Source organism: Eulemur rufifrons, chromosome 28 (genome assembly GCF_041146395.1).
Source record: "Eulemur rufifrons isolate Redbay chromosome 28, OSU_ERuf_1, whole genome shotgun sequence".
Lineage (NCBI taxonomy): Eukaryota > Metazoa > Chordata > Mammalia > Primates > Lemuridae > Eulemur > Eulemur rufifrons.
In genome coordinates, this window is record NC_091010.1 from 28,364,206 (window position 1) to 28,379,997 (window position 15,792).

A 15,792-nucleotide genomic window follows, 5' to 3' on the forward strand; every position below is an offset into this window, starting at 1 on the left:
TTTAGAGGCAAATTTAAGAATTTTTAAATAGAGATTTTTCAAAGGCTGTTGTTTATTTTTTTTTAAATAGAAACCAGTTTTTCAACTCCAGGGTCTGGCTAGGGTTTTGTTTTCCTTTTTTAAAAGTTTCTTGAAATATCCAGGCCTTGGAAAGTTATCAGAGCATTTTAGGCATGCTGAGCGAGACAGAGCATGAGGCTCTTGTGTATGAAATTACCTGACTGTCCTTTGGAGAGAAATTCTTTACAGATGATAAGAAGAAGCTTCTCTGGGTGTAGGGCACTTGCATTGACCTGATTCAGGCCCCTGTGAGAACAAGCTTGGTGAGGTGTAGATGGAAGAGAAGCTGTACAAACTCCGTCTGCCTAAACCTGAGCAAGTTGCATTTGATTCCCTGGGCTGCTGGTTGTTGAAAAGGGCTAGGGGGCTTTCTGCGGATTTGGGCAAAAGGGAGATGAGAGTGCCTGGGTAGCAGTGTTGTAGAGGTAGGACCCACACAGTGGCCACTGGCCAGGACTCCCATGAAGAAAACAGTATCTGGAAAGGAGATGAAAGTCCACACGATTGGGCAACCCCACCATGGGTGAGGATGGGCATACTCTACCTGTTGGACCTAAGGGCTAGAGAGTTAATAGATATTGAGAGGATAAACTACAATACCTGCCTTTGGGGTACCTGGTTTGGAAATTCAGCCTTAGAATTTCCTGAAAGCCCCTTCTACCACCTCCTTCTACCACCTCATTCCCTACTTCTTTACACACATTTTCCAGAGGGAATTGTTCTTTCTGTTTGGATTTAATTTAGTTCATTCAACCCCTATATCCTGAGTCCCTGACATGTTCATGATGCTGTACTGGGTACACCTGGGAGGTTTCAATGAAGGCAATATCACATGGTCCTTGCTCTCAAGAACAGTCACTATTCTTGAATTCTATAACTGAATTATTTTAGGCAACACATAATATCTACCCTAAGTTCTAACCCTACGTCTTTAAGATCCAGTTCAAATTCTAGATCCTCTAGGAAGACTTTGCTCATTTCCACTGGAAATTCTCTCTCCTTCTTTGAATTCTCTCTTCCTGTTGAACTTATTATTTCTATCTATCATGTATCTGGTTTTTATAGACTTCAATATTTAACTCTCTTCCATGTGTGTATGGTCTTGTGATAAGATCTTGTGACAAGTTAGATAAACCAAGGATCACAGCACCTTCCAGGTCTAATGAGTTGGTAGTGGCTACCTGGGGGTGTCATAACCAGAAGGATTCTGAGGCTGAACCTGGGCTCAGGGGAAGTGGCAGCTCGTTCTCTTACCCTCTGCTGTAAATGTGGTAGAAAGGGCGGCACCTCACTGTTTGCCAAGACTATTGTAAACTCTTTGGTTCATACGTCCTCACTACCCCTGAGAGTGCTTTGCACGTGGTAGATGCTCAAACAACACCGACTGGCTCTTGAGAACAGCAGCAAAGGAAAAAGTCAGTTAATGGAGTGGCAAATCTATCCTACCCAAGAAAAAGAAATAGGCCAGTAGGAGAGGGCTTCTTACCAACTTCAAATGTAATCTTGGGCTGCGTTGATAGATTGACACCGCCTGCATCCCAAGAAGCGCTCACTATATGCCACATCTGGAGCCGCTTTGGGCATTCTGAGTGACACGAATTGGAGGCTTCTACGTGAGAGCAAGCCAAGCCGGGGAAAGTCCATAAATCATGCTCTGAGGCTTGGGTGAACGGAATAGGAAGACTGGCAGTGAGAGAGGAGCTCTGACAAGCATCTGGAAGCCCATCACAGACAAAAGGGAGCACACACGAGTCAGCCCCAAAAGGCAAGGTAGGGTCAATGGAGAACCACAGAAGGCCCTTTGCTCAGCACGTGGGCAAGTGTTTCGAGGAAGAGCACCTTCCACAGTGACGCCTCCTCCGAGCGCTCCCACTGCAGGGAGCTGAGACAGAGGCTGGGTGTCCTCTTGTCAAGCCAAGTTCAGTCCTCGGGGAACTTGGCAGCCTGCAGGCTGTATTTTTCCACGGGCATGTTCGGTTTAGCTTATATAAAGCCTTTTCAGAAATACTGGAGCCAATATTTGTAAGTTAGGTGCTATCACATAAATGAGAACTTGAAAACATGAAAGGTCAGGAAGCGCACAGACTGCACCTGCCTACACAGCAGGAGTGTCGGCTGGTCTCGATGGGCCTTTCCAGCCAAGGCTGTGTGAGCTGGTGTCCCACCTTCCCGGCTCATCCTTGCGCTCACCTATGCGACCTGCCCCCGTGAGTATCTGAGTTTGTGACTACGATGCGGACCAGCGCTTCTCCAATGACCTGGGTGACGGACTAGCGTTCTAAATTTCCCATCTGTTGCTGACTGATGCATTTGCAAACTACCATGAAAATGAATTACTAGAAAAATGAAGTTTAAAAAGGCATACAAAATACAAGCCCCGATTTTTTTTATTAGCTTCAACGGACATCATGTTATTCTGGCAAATTTCAGTGTTAAGTGTATCAATGCCTATTCGAAATTGCCGTGCTTAGCTCATTATGGGCTGGTGGCAAACAGGTCACAGACGGGTCAGAAAACCTCATTTGAGTAGCATTGGTCTCGGGAGTTGCCAAGGGATCTCGCAAAATATTAAATTCTGAGATCTGCTCTGTGACTTTCTGAATTGTATATTTATTAACTTCAAGGGTGTCAAAATGAGCAAGAATGCGCAGAATCATGTCCTGCATCATGACGGGAACAGAACTATAATTTCCCTTCCCTTCCCCTTGACCTTTTGCCATGATATGATTAATTGAGTTCCTTAGACCAAGATATATTTGTGGTCTTTATCTTAAAGTACATGCTTATCTTACTCAAAGCACGAAGCCTCTCACACCCTGCCTTCTGCCTTCGGAGTAAAAAGACAGAAGCAAGTGCACCTGGTTTGGGCACGGCCCACCCTAGATCCCTGCGAAGGAAGCTGCCTCAGCCAAGCAGCACGACAACCTTGCCTAAGAAATGCTTATGGGAAAAGCAAGAGGTTAGAATTTGAAATTGGGCATTACGTATGCAAGGAGATGAAGCATAATTGCTCATTTCCCTCACAAACAAATACATTTGTTTATGATTTTGATTTTCTAAATACTCAGAAATGCACATCATAAAGTACTTTGGCCTTAACGCTCCTTTTAAAATCTCTAATAACAACTTCATGTGCTCCACAGAAAAAGACCATGTAATTTATTCAGGAAAATTAAAACCAGTAATCTAGTATTCTGTGTAAAGATTTTTTTCCCCCTGCATGTGCTCAAAAAACATTTTTTTAAAAGAAAAGAAATCTGCATGTGAAAACAAAGCCTTTAAGTGAATTACCATTCCAGAAAATCAATCTAAGAGAATTCCGTAGAAGTAGCCATTTTCCTTTTTGTTCCTTTACTAACTGATAGAAGAAAGTGATTCAGTACCTAAAGTAAAGGGTTAGACAAGAAAGAAAATGTTCCATTTACAAGGTCCTGCCTGGGAGGCAATGGGCACTTTTCTTTGCATCATAATCTACAGGAACTTTATCTATAAATCCTGAGCAAGAAATGTCCAGAATAACCACATTTCATTAGCTTTGCTGAGTTTGAGACATCTACATAGTAACAGCCTTGCGATGGGAAAACATTAATGCTTTTTATATTGGTAATCATCTGTAACACGAGCAATTAAGTACAGTACTAATGGACTATGGCCAGGAGCCTGGTACTAATATTAAAAACTGACAGAGATGAATAGGTTTGGAAGCAAAACCAGGCTGACAAAGACATTTTTATGAAGTGCTTGGACCTATTTGATTTAAACCAATCAGAGGCAAGTTTGGACGAGTCAGGCCTGCAGTTGACAATGATGTATTCACAAGCATTGTACCATTTCTGCTATGCCTTAAATAAAAACACTCATTGATTCTTTTCAACAACCCACACTTTCATTATTACACTCATTAATAAACCAAAAGTGCCCAACTAATATACAAGTAACATTTTACTGAGGAACCGGCTACTTTTTTCTTGTTGTAAAATGAAAACATTTACTGGAAACATGGACCACAGTGCATAAAAAATAAATCAGTGGATAATGCATAGATCATTCATTTCTTCTTCATCTAGAGAGCAAAGTTGGTGGTAGGGAAATAGGAAGAGGAGCAATTCTCTTTAATAGAGTGAAAAGAATGAGAAACCGGATGAACCACCAGCCTACTGGGGACTCCAATCACTCTGATCTCTTTAGGAAGGCTTTAAAAATTTCCAAAGGCATCACCAGACTAGATGTTTGCCCACAAAGTCCTGTCCCTTCTCAACTCCTTGAACCTTCTTGAAAACAGTGGCTCTGCACCCATCCAGCCAGCTCTGTTTTATCTGTGTTCATGCAGCCTTTGACTAGCAAGAATGGATGAAATCCACCATAATCACAAAGTTTTAGCCAAGAGCTTCAGCCTCTTCTTTGACCAAAGTCCTTGGACACATCGGTGTGTCCTCTGCCCTTCTCTGGTAGAACCAGTTAAAGAGAAGACATCTAAAGCAGTAATTCCCAGCCTTCCCTTCCCATGCAGGAACTGTGGGTGATTCTTTTAAAATCATGATTGGTTCAAACTTGAGTGAAAGCGGTATTATTGTAAATAAAAGCAATGATCTTCAAATTTTGGTAGTTAGCTATTTGCATCTGATTACAACGTGAGGAGAGGGTCTGGGTGGCAAAAGGAAATGCCAAGGAAAGGTTAAGGACCTTGCCAATCACCCTGGAACAGCTGTGCTCTAGCCTGGATGTAGGTTCTGCACTGCCATTGTTGGTGTCACCACACATGAAGCAGGGCTCTGCATATGGGGGTTCCCACTTGGCAGAAGTACTATTGTCCCTCAGCACCACATCCACCCTTCTATCCTCTGCTTGGTGATGCCAGGACTGGGACTCTGTAAATCACATGTCCATTTTGTCAGCCGTCCTCTTGCTGGGGTTCTGTATGTGTAGGGGACCCTGGGAAGCAGGGAGAGGGGAGAAAGGACCGCCTTTTTTTCTATTTCTCTTGCTATTCATATCAGTGTCAACCCCAAAATAACGATGCATTTCCTCTGAGGTCTAGCAGCAGCCAGGCAGCACTGCTTCCTCAGGGTTGAGCCTGCTCTGTAGTGCTCCTCCTCTGAGCTCCTCAAGTACCAGGGCTGGTTGGGTGACTCCCTTTTTCCAGGGATCTGAGCCCCAGCTCTTTGAGGCGCAGTCTCCAAACTTTGGGGTGGTGATACCCCAACCTCTTCTCTCTGTTCTCTCAGTCCTAGGCAACCCAGATTACTATCTCCATCTTACCTTAGTGTTTCACACCAATACCTGTTTAAACCACTGCCTGCAGTAAATTCTCTTTGTTGAATACTTTGTGTGATTTCTGTCTTCCTTCCTGTACCCGGATACACGGACTACACAAATTCTAGATTTGAAAAAGTGACATAGCTCTTCAAAAAATTTAATCCAGTGGGAGATCGACCAAACCTTTATTAAATATCCATTCTACTCCCAAGAAGGAGGAGAGGAATTTTTAAAAAATTTTTACTAATGTTTCTTAGTTGCTAAAGTTTGTGGTATCTCTACTAGAATTTCCCAATTTGACTCATCCAGGGCTTTTGGGAATCTGCTACTCCAAGAAGTAAATCATGAAACAAAGTATACAATCTTCAAAAGACTGTATCTTGGCATTTCCTTTAAGACTGAGGCTACTTCTATTCACACAACTGCTTGAGTAGATTAAACACACGCATACAGCATCCCCCACGCACATAATACTACTGGGTTCAATCCTCCTCTCCCTCCCAAAACTTATCTATTTATTTTGATCATGTGATGCTTTGTAATTCACTTGATTGATATTTTCATTCTTTAACTAGGTGAGCTAGCTAACAGCTGAGATACACTTCTTTTTCTTTCATTTTTTAGAGATAGGGTTTCACTCTGTTGTTCAGCCAGGCTGGAGGATAGTGGTGTGATCACAGCTCACTGTAACCTCAAACTCTTGGGGCTCAAGTGATCCTCCCACCTCAGCCCCCCAACTAGCTAGGAAAACAGGAACATGCCACCACACACACTGCTAATTTTTAAAACATTTTTTTGTAGAATGTGGTCTTGCTATGTTGCCCAGGCTGGTCTTGAATTCCTTGCCTCAAGTGATCCTCCTGCCTCAGCTTTCCAAAGCACTGGATTAAAGGTGTGAGCCACCATGCCCTGCCTTCCTTGTTTAAATTTTAACTGCTGTCTGATCCTTTGAGTTTCATGGTTCAGGTGTTGAGAACATTTGCACATGGAGGAAAGGGATGTCCACTCTCAGAACAGCAGCTATTTGAAAGTGGAGATGGTGTTTCTAATAAAAATGTTCTGACGGAAGCCTTTACTCATAAGTCAAAAACAAGGAGACGATGGTAACCTTAGATGTTATTTTCAGAACACTCACCTGAGGTATCAATGCTATTTTGTACCAGCACATCAGTGGTGAGTGAGAATGTGTGAGCTTTCGTATTAAATATTGAGAGAAGTAACACTCACATTTAAAAAACTGATGCACTGTATTGAAAAACACTGTATTATAAAGAGTAATAATTTGAATGTCTTTGTCAATTTTTAAAAATCCTTCTGGATTACAACACTGCCAAGTAAGGCAATCTCTTGGGAATACTTCGTGGGAATTTTTCATGGTGTACTAAACCCAACTCAATGTACTCTGATTATTCTTACAAAAACATTTTAAGTTTTATTGAATGATCATACTAAAGAGGCTGAGTTAACCATAGTACAGATACAAGTACAATTGAACAAAAGAACCATGACTGAGAATTGATGTGTTAAATGGTATTGCCTGAAGATGCCCGTATAAGACACAAAGGGAAGTGCCAGTTATAAGGAAGTTGTCCTGACCTAAACAAATTCCGTACAGGCTTGAATCACAGAGGAAGGATAATGCATGAATTTGCTACTGGTCTTCAGGTGTGGGTAACAGAGTCCTTATGCAAAGGGGAAATCTCCTGTGGATACAGCCTCCACAGTAGGCTAATTTTGCATTACTTCTTATCTGCATTATCACCACTTTTCTGAAATAGGCTGAAAGTGTTAGAAAACTAAGCCACACAGAGTTTGGCAAGATTTCCTGGGTCAAAAGCATAGCTGAAGAAGAAAAAATACCAAGATAGAAAAAAACAACAGCTAATCTGAGGCCATTTCTCTTATTATAAAAATGTTTACTTTTCAATGTTAGTAACAGTTACACGGCAACCTCCCAGTAACATTGCAGATCTGTGTTTTCCAGAAGCTAAAGGTTCTCATGATAAAAGAACCTGCAAAGAACATACTGAGTAATCTATGTTTGGGGGATGGGGAGGCATTGTCAGGCAGGTGGTCACAGGATAAAACCAAACTAAAGAACATCTAATTTTAGCTCCTGTAACCAGAGAAAGCCATGTTCCCTGAAAATCACAAGGTGGTATGCAAAGCAAAATGCCAGAGGGATATTTTCTGTTTCCCAAAAGGTCCTTTAAACTTCCTCTGTCTTATCTTTGACCAGAAGCTCCTTCCAATTAACACACTTTTAATTATGCAAGGACTTTCCAAGAAGCGGTTTCTTACCTTTCATAATGTCTGCGGGTACAAGTGGCGGCGCTGGTGCTCCCAGGATTACCGCCTAATTCATCATAAATATGTTTCCATTGACGGCGGGCTGTTATCTGAAAAAGCGGCAATGGGAAATTCAACCTTGCATCATAAGAGATTCACAGTTCCAGGCTTCAATACATATGCAACATTCAGAAGGGAACAGTCTGTTCTGGAAACCCAGAAACAGAGAAGTCCAAATGAGTATATAGGGAGACTTATGGTTTTATAGCGAGATCTCACTTTCAGCACTTTTCCTTTACAATAAAAATGGAATTCTACTTTTGGATCTATATTTTGTCACTCTTGGTGCATTTCATTTAAGGCACCTCCCTGGATATTCACGTAGCTATTTGTCAAGGTCTCAAACTCATACCCTGTTCCTTTATGTCCTATGATATAAAGTATCAAAATAAAATCAGATTTTAGCTAAACTATATCTTAGTTCATCGGTTCAAATGAATCAGAATTAACACTGGTTGCCTGAGGCATGTGGAACTGGGTGGCAGGATACACCGGGTAAAAACAAAGACTTTTCACCAAACCTGCTTTTGTATCTCCTGATTTTTGACCCATGCGATGCATTGCCTATTTTAAAAACTAAATAAATTTACTACACAGATTAATTTAAATAATCAAGTTGGTTGTGGAACTTACAGTCATTTCAGGCTATATTTTTATGCCAGCTTCTCTAACCACCAAAACAAAACCAAAATCTGAAACTGTGTATGTCGCAAGCTGTTTATTTTTATTCACTTAGGTCAGGAAAATGGGATATCGATCAAATCCTAGGAAAACTAATGAATTCCAGAGTTAAAATGCTAGTTATGTATATTATCGAGTGAATAAAAACAAACAGCTTGCAATATACTGAGCTGCACACTATGGTCTCGTTTTATTTTTTCTTTAATTTTATTTTTGTACATAAATTAAGATTTTACAAAATAACAGATGCAAGATCTGGCAAATGATTAATTTGGGGAAATCATATCATTTACTACATCCAAGCAAGTCTACTGTTCCCTTGAAATTAGGAAGACAGAACAAGTTCGGAGGTCCTTGTGATCACTTCTAAGCAGGGTTACAGAAAAACTCTGTTATCGGAATGTGTAGGGGACAGGGCGTGGCAAAGGTGCCAGTGGCACTTAATACAATCAGAGCAGGAGGCTTCTTTTGAAAAATACCCACAGAGCTGCCAGTGGAGTTCACCCAGGAGCTAAAAGCAGCAATCAGAGGGAAAAAAACCTCAACTTGCAAGCCGGGCTCTGTAATTGTAATCTGAGGAGGAGGAGATGGTGGTTAAATATTATAGGGTAAATGGTACCTTTTCCATTTCAAATAAAAAGAACCCCTTCATTTCCATAAATCCTTCTCAACAGGCCCAAGTAGGACCTGAGACAATGTTAGTTTTGCATTGTTAGATTTCCCACGAAGCATTCTTGAACCAATTGGTTTCAATAGTTCTCATTAGACAAAACCACCTCTTATATCTACTAGCAGGTATAACTGGAAATAAAGTCCTCCTTATTTATGGCTTGGCTTAGATTACAACCAATGGTTTCAAACCTCTTTCAAAACACTCAAAATACATATTTTGGTAATTATTTTATATTTAATTACAATCTCCCTCTAACCTTTAAATGACACAATCTCAGGCTGATTTATTCAAGGCCTACCTATCAAGGAAGAAGAAACAGGATCTCCTTACAAGAGTCTACATTATTCTTCAAAGCCCTTAGGATACCAAGACCCCTTGAAACACACGTCCATGTTCCTGTCACTCAGATGAGGTGTGCGGGCCCAGGGGAGCACAGCAGGGCCGGAAGACAGCCTATGTGTGTCCCCACAATCACTCCAGAAGAAACCATCACTCGTCATCCTTGCGTCTCTTGCGTGCACTGTATTTTATATTTTATAAAGGACTTTCACATCCATGATATCATTTCATCCTCCCATGGCCTGTGAGGCCGGGTACAGGAATCTCGTTCACAGATGAGAGTCAGAAAGGTTGCACACTTGTCCAGTGACACACAGCAAGTGTCAAAACCAGGACCCATACTGGTTGTCGTAGAGTCCCAAGAGCAGACTTCTTTCCACTACATCAAAGCACCTTCACATCAGAATGACCTGATGAATAGCCCATGTTTGTAGCTAGAACTCTGGGGGACCTTTACTTAAAATGAGGCAGAAGACTGCGGGAATCACAGCTTCCGCTACGAGTTCTCAAACTTCAGCTTTGGGTCTCTCTCAATTGGGAAATATAGCTAAGAGGACAGCAAGAATCTAAGGGGGTGGGTTGGCTTAACAGTGCTCTGACATTTTCCTCTTAAAGTATGAAGTAAAATCATGGTTTCTTCCACTCTGACCACTTGTGTCTCTAGTTAGAACAGATGTTCTGTACCATGTCCATCACTGAGCTGCAGATAAGTCTCAATTACATCAGAATCCATCCACTCACACTCATCTGTTAATTCACTGAAAATCCATTGAATAGATATTGAATCTCTTGTTAGGCCCTGTACTAACAAATGTGGCAGCTCGGATGCAACAATGAAAAACAGAACCAACTCCTAAGACAACTGCATTCTAGCGGGGGAAACCCAAAATGAACAAGTGAGCAAATATACAAACAAAATAATACAGGCTGTGAAAAATGCAATGAGCAGGAGAGAGCCACTGCTGACAGGGACATTCAACGTGCAAAACTGCCCACGCCTCCCTCCATCTAGGCTAGGAAATGCCCTATTAAACACTCACCTATTGCAGAAATGACAACTGCTTAAGAATAAATAATGCATTATCAAAAGGGGGAAAAAGTCTACCTCACACCAGGTTTTAAACTGTGGCTGCGGGAAGCAGGCAGCAAGCATGGATGTTAATAAGCCGTGCGCAGCTTCCCAAAGGTCTGTGTGAGCTAGTAAGTGCTGGTGTTTAAATACAGTCTTTACCAGCAAGGGTTCACGTGGAGTGAAGACTGGGCTGGGCCTTCGAGGAAGTGCTTCCTCTGTTTACCGAGCTTCCACTGACCAGCCTGTGTGAATCAGGCCATTTTGATATATTTTCTTTCCACAGGAAAGTCATAAAATGTGCTCTTCCCAACGGTTAAACGCTTTTAAGTACACAGTTCTCCTGGGCACACATTTCTTTCTTTTTTTTTTTTTTTTTTTGGCCTCTAGATGTACTTTTAATTGGAATACTAACCGTGGACTCTAGATCTAGAAATGTCCAAATTCTCCCCCTTCATGTCAAAACCCACAGTGGATCTCAGAGCCCCATCAGGGAAGAGGAAAGGATGTGAGAACTTTTCCTGGCCCATCTACTGGGCTTCATGTAAATTTGCCTTCTGTATAAGATGTTTTATTTGTGCCTAATTATGTATTTGCTTAGGGTTTTTATTCTGTTGTCCAAAGTCCTCTCTGGATGTGTGTTAGCTTTGAAATTCCATCCATGGTAAAACCAATGTCTGCCTCCCAGTTTTCAGTCCCCAGCCCCATTCAGCTGGAAAATTTGATCTAGCGAAGGGGCCAGTTTGATCAACTCTCCCACTAAGTCTTAGGCCTCCTGGTTATGTTCCTGTTTCAACCTGCTCTTCTATTACATTAGGCTTTCAAGGGAACAGACAACTTTTCTGGCTCTCTGTTTCCTAAAGAAGATGGCCAAATTCATCCAAGCAGTGATTTCTCTTGGGTCGTTTCCCCGGTCTCCCCTTCAAGGTCCTCACTTAAGACAACAGGGATTCATGATGTCACCGTCTACCACTGCTTACCATGTTAGGGCACTGTACCGGTTGGTACAGAGGCATAGGGGTAAAAGGAGGGGATGGAGATGGTGAGATATCATGAAAAGAAAGAGAATGTTAGTGCTTTCGAGTGTTCATAATTTAGCAGGAGTCATAACCCCACACAATTAACCATAAAGCATGGTGAAAAATTGAGCAGAATACACCCAAGTGAAAGAAACCAAGCTGGGTGCATGTGAGACTTAATCTGGCTTTGAAGACACTTGAAAGTTATTTCTTTCCCTAGTGTAGGTAAGACCCAAAGAGCTCTGTGAACATCTATTATGTTCATACAGTTTTCATTGCTTATAAATATAGTGGTTTTCAAACTGGTCTTTAGAACCCAGGTGGTGTTTTAAAGGTAGCCTGAAACTAACTCCTCGCACTGCCAATCTTGGCCAAGAAAACAGATCCAGTGAGTAGAAAAGGAATCTGTCCCTTCCACAATTTTATTTGATGAAAATAATCCTGTCACTTTAAAACAAAAAACATTTGGAAAACCACTATTTTAACCCAAGACATGCTCTTGGACCTGGATTTCCCTACGTTTGAGAAATCAGAAATGACATAATCCTGGTATTTTTGTGGGCTGGTGAAGAAATAGAGATCAGAAATCTTTTTGGGCCTAAGTTCTTCCAATGGTTTAAGGATGTGTAGGAAATATGCAGTCAAGGGAAGAGTTTGCCTGCGAGCAGTGTTGCCCGGCTGGTCTGAGAAACAGCCTCTTTCTCAGGACACCTTGAGGGCGGACTGAATTCAAGGAAGATGACTTTTTTTTCCTGGTAGTACTCCAGGAACTGGAGCCTTTCAAAACTACATGACATCATCTTTGGCTTCGAGAATTCTGAATTTAAGCAAGAGGCTTTGTCTGTCCAGAGAATGAGGGTTAGATTCAGAGGATGTCTTGGAAATGATGTCAAAGCCAGAATTTGATGTCAAAGCCTAATCCTTCCAGCAAGAAAAGTGACTTCTTCTTCCAGATGAAAAATAATGGTCTTGTTTTCACGGGCGGGGAAAGGAGGGACTGCAAACTGACATTCTTAGAAGGCACCACTGTGCATCGTTTTCATCCTCAAGGATGACACTTACTCAAGACCCATTTCCCTACTTTACCTTCTCTCCAAATACTGCCTCTGGCTTGCCATCAAATGGTTAGCAAAATGGAAATCACTTTAGCAAACCACCCTCCATATGCTGTATCCTGGTAATACCCCGAGCTGCTCCTCCAGCGTTAATTGCTTCACCAGACACTGAAGCGAAGGCCTCTAGCTCATCAGCAAAACTTAATCCAGTTCTGCCTCTTCAACTGTAGGTGATCCGTACTCTAATATGTTTAGAAGGAAAAGTTGGGTACACGGCAAAGGAAGGGTCTTCACTGCCAACCAACCAAAGTGCCAGAATATTGGTTTTTAGGAAATCCAATCCATTCAATGTATTTATGATTTCTAAACCTAAGGATGAAGAGACACTCTATACATTTCCAGCAAAGGCAGAGGAGGCTGAGAGAATTGTGTATAGCCATTAGTCAAATGCTACAAAGGCTTAAAATAAAATTTCTACTCCTTTTTTTTTTTTAATTCAATTTGAGGGTTGTGGAGGACTGGAATGAAATAATCCATAATCCGCAATTCAAATCAGAAGGTTTGGAATAGTTTATAACCACAAACAAAAACAAGCCAATTAAGATGGCCTCTTTTTATAACCAGAAGGGATTCCAGAGAGATGTCTTTATCCAATCACAAGTTTTTAGCAGAAGTTGATGTATCTACAAATTTTACACTTGCAGTTTCTTACTATTATTGAATATTTATATTATCCAGACTTCTTGACCCATCTCCCAAATTCACATATATATATATTTTTAAGAATCAGATAAAATCTCAGCTAGCATTTAGTATATCTGGGTAAGGCTCATGTTAGGTGCAAAGAACAGACTGAACGATGCTACTAATGAAAGTGGGTTATTAGATCCCTTTTCCAAAACATCACCCAAAATCTACAGAAAGCACACTGGATATATGAGAGATTGCTGGAGATGGAAGGCACAAAGAGTGATCATTTATAACTCTCTCTCCTCCCGGTGATGCTATGGAGAGTAGACAATTGTGCACCAAATTCTCACCAAGTCAGAATGTGAAGAAAGCCACGAGGGTCCCATACAACTCATTCCATCTCCCTGTGACCCAGTTTTCTCATTTGTGAAATGAGAGTATGGAATGGAACAGAGCAAGAATCCTTTTTTTTGCACAAAGGCCAATTCAGAAAGAATAAAAACGTCAGAGCACTATACTTTCTCTCATTCAAAATGAAAATAGCTTACTGAGTCCCAACTTAGACTATCACTTTACTGAATGGAAAAATACTCATCAGAAACTTTGTGCTGCTCTTGAGCAGAGGAAATGTTAATATTCTCACTTGTCTATATAGCAATAGCATGAAGACAACTTTCTAATCTTTGATATTTGACCTAGACAGGGGCCACGTTTTGAAGCTAGAAGCCATGGGAACAGTTAGCTGAGTGTTAATAATCATTGTCATCACTGGCTTTGAATTAACATCACCTGCGGTAGCTTAAAAGAAAAGGATTCTCTGGTTCTCAGGCCCAGGCCCCACTGCAGAGTTTATAGCTTGAGGTTGGGGGTCTAGACAACTACTGATACTTTAAAGTTCCTCACTGAAAACTTAAGCCCCAGTTCCCGAGTAGCCTTTGGGAGCCACTGATCTAGAAGACTCTAAGATCTCTTTTGAGCTTTAAATGACTACAAGTCCACACTGGTTTCTGACATCAGATAATCTCAGAGGTAAGTGTCTTCTAGCAACACTGTGATGACAGCTTAAGTCGTCAGACTTTGGATATTATTCATACATCTCCTGGACGGATTTCAAAATTGAAAGCTCACTGAACATCTCACAGTTTTATTAGTCAAAATAGGCAAGAGAAAAATGTACTCTATACTTAGGTGGTTCAAAAGCTTAAATGTAGAATGGTAGTGGAAAACTTAAGTGCCTACAAGGCCAACAGCATGAAACAAAAGAAAGAAAAAGAAAAGAAAAGAAAGAAGGAAAAGAAAAGAAAAAGAAAGAAAGAAAAAAAAGAGAAGGAAGAAAAGGGAGGGAAGGAAGGAAAAAAGGAAGGAGAAATTTCTTCTAAAATTCTGGAGGGCAGTGAGCCTTTCTTCCTTCATCTCTATATGGGGAAGTCTCTCACCTGTACAGGGCACTGATCTTTTTCCACCTTGTCTAATAATTATTATTACTGCCTCTCCTGAGAAGAAAGCATCATAAGGACTGAAATCACTAGCCTAGGTATTTTTCATCTCCCACGGTGTCTAACACAATGCCTTGTACACATAAGATATTCAGTAACTATGTGGTCATCCATTCATTCAACAAAAGAATAAATACTGTTTGTTCAAAGGGTACTGCAAAATGCCTTGAAACTTATCAGAAGTTTCTTCTGTATGTTCTACACCAACTTGCTGTTGCATGGGGGAGAAAAACATCTTTGTGAAGATACAAAAGCAGGAAAAACTGATTCTGTGAAATTTGCTGGCACTCTCCCTTATCAGTGAATAAAAAACAGTTCCTGAGTTTAAAAAGACATTTCATAATATTGTGCAATATATGTAACTATCTGTAGTCACAGTTCATATAAAAATGTGTATTCCTATTCTTAACATTAAAAGCTAGACTTAAAAGTCTAAGGTTATGGGGTTTGACTCTTGAATTTATAAGACTAACCCCTGAATAAGTTATCATCTATTTCACATGGATGAAAGCTATAATTAGCTCAAGATGTTGCAAAACTATGAGCTGCAGTGGCAAGGATTCCATATCCTGCCCCTATCAACAGACCCAACCAAGTAAAAAATTACAGTATTTATTTTCACACAGGGCATTTGACAAAACAAATATTTCAAGTAAATTCGTGTCTATGAAATGCACATTTTATATGTAGTTCATGTATTATATTTCTTTATAAACACATATGTATACCCCATACATTAAACATATTACATGCACATATATTCACATCAAAGGATTTTTAGTCAGAATTCATAGCAGGTATCTTTACAGTAAATACCAGATTATCTAAATCACATAATGCTTCCCTTCTTTTCCCATCCCAAGCCCCTGACGTTAAACCATTATATTAGTTTGTGGAACAACATGTTTTATCTGGCCAGAAACACTGGTTATTACGTTTGGGCTAAAATGAATTTCATTTTCTTGATTTTGTGTCTTTTACTGTCATTTTACTATGGTACAGAGATATCCCAGATTACTTCTTAAGGAAAGAAAAAATAATTTCTTATTCAATTGCAGAAGAAACGACACAACTTAATCTGATCATTGTGTGGAGGAGAAAATAT

At 40.7% G+C, this 15,792-nt stretch overlaps 1 protein-coding gene across 2 annotated transcripts in view; it reads right to left on the reverse strand.

Annotated features, from left to right (window-relative positions):
* Nucleotides 1-15,792, reverse strand: part of ARID5B (AT-rich interaction domain 5B) — a 176,684-nt gene that overhangs the window by 17,878 nt on the left and 143,014 nt on the right. For both annotated transcript variants that reach the window (XM_069460027.1, XM_069460028.1), the window contains one exon: nucleotides 7,618-7,715. In XM_069460027.1, coding sequence (XP_069316128.1) covers nucleotides 7,618-7,715 — 98 coding nt within the window. The remainder of the gene's footprint in view (nucleotides 1-7,617; nucleotides 7,716-15,792) is intronic.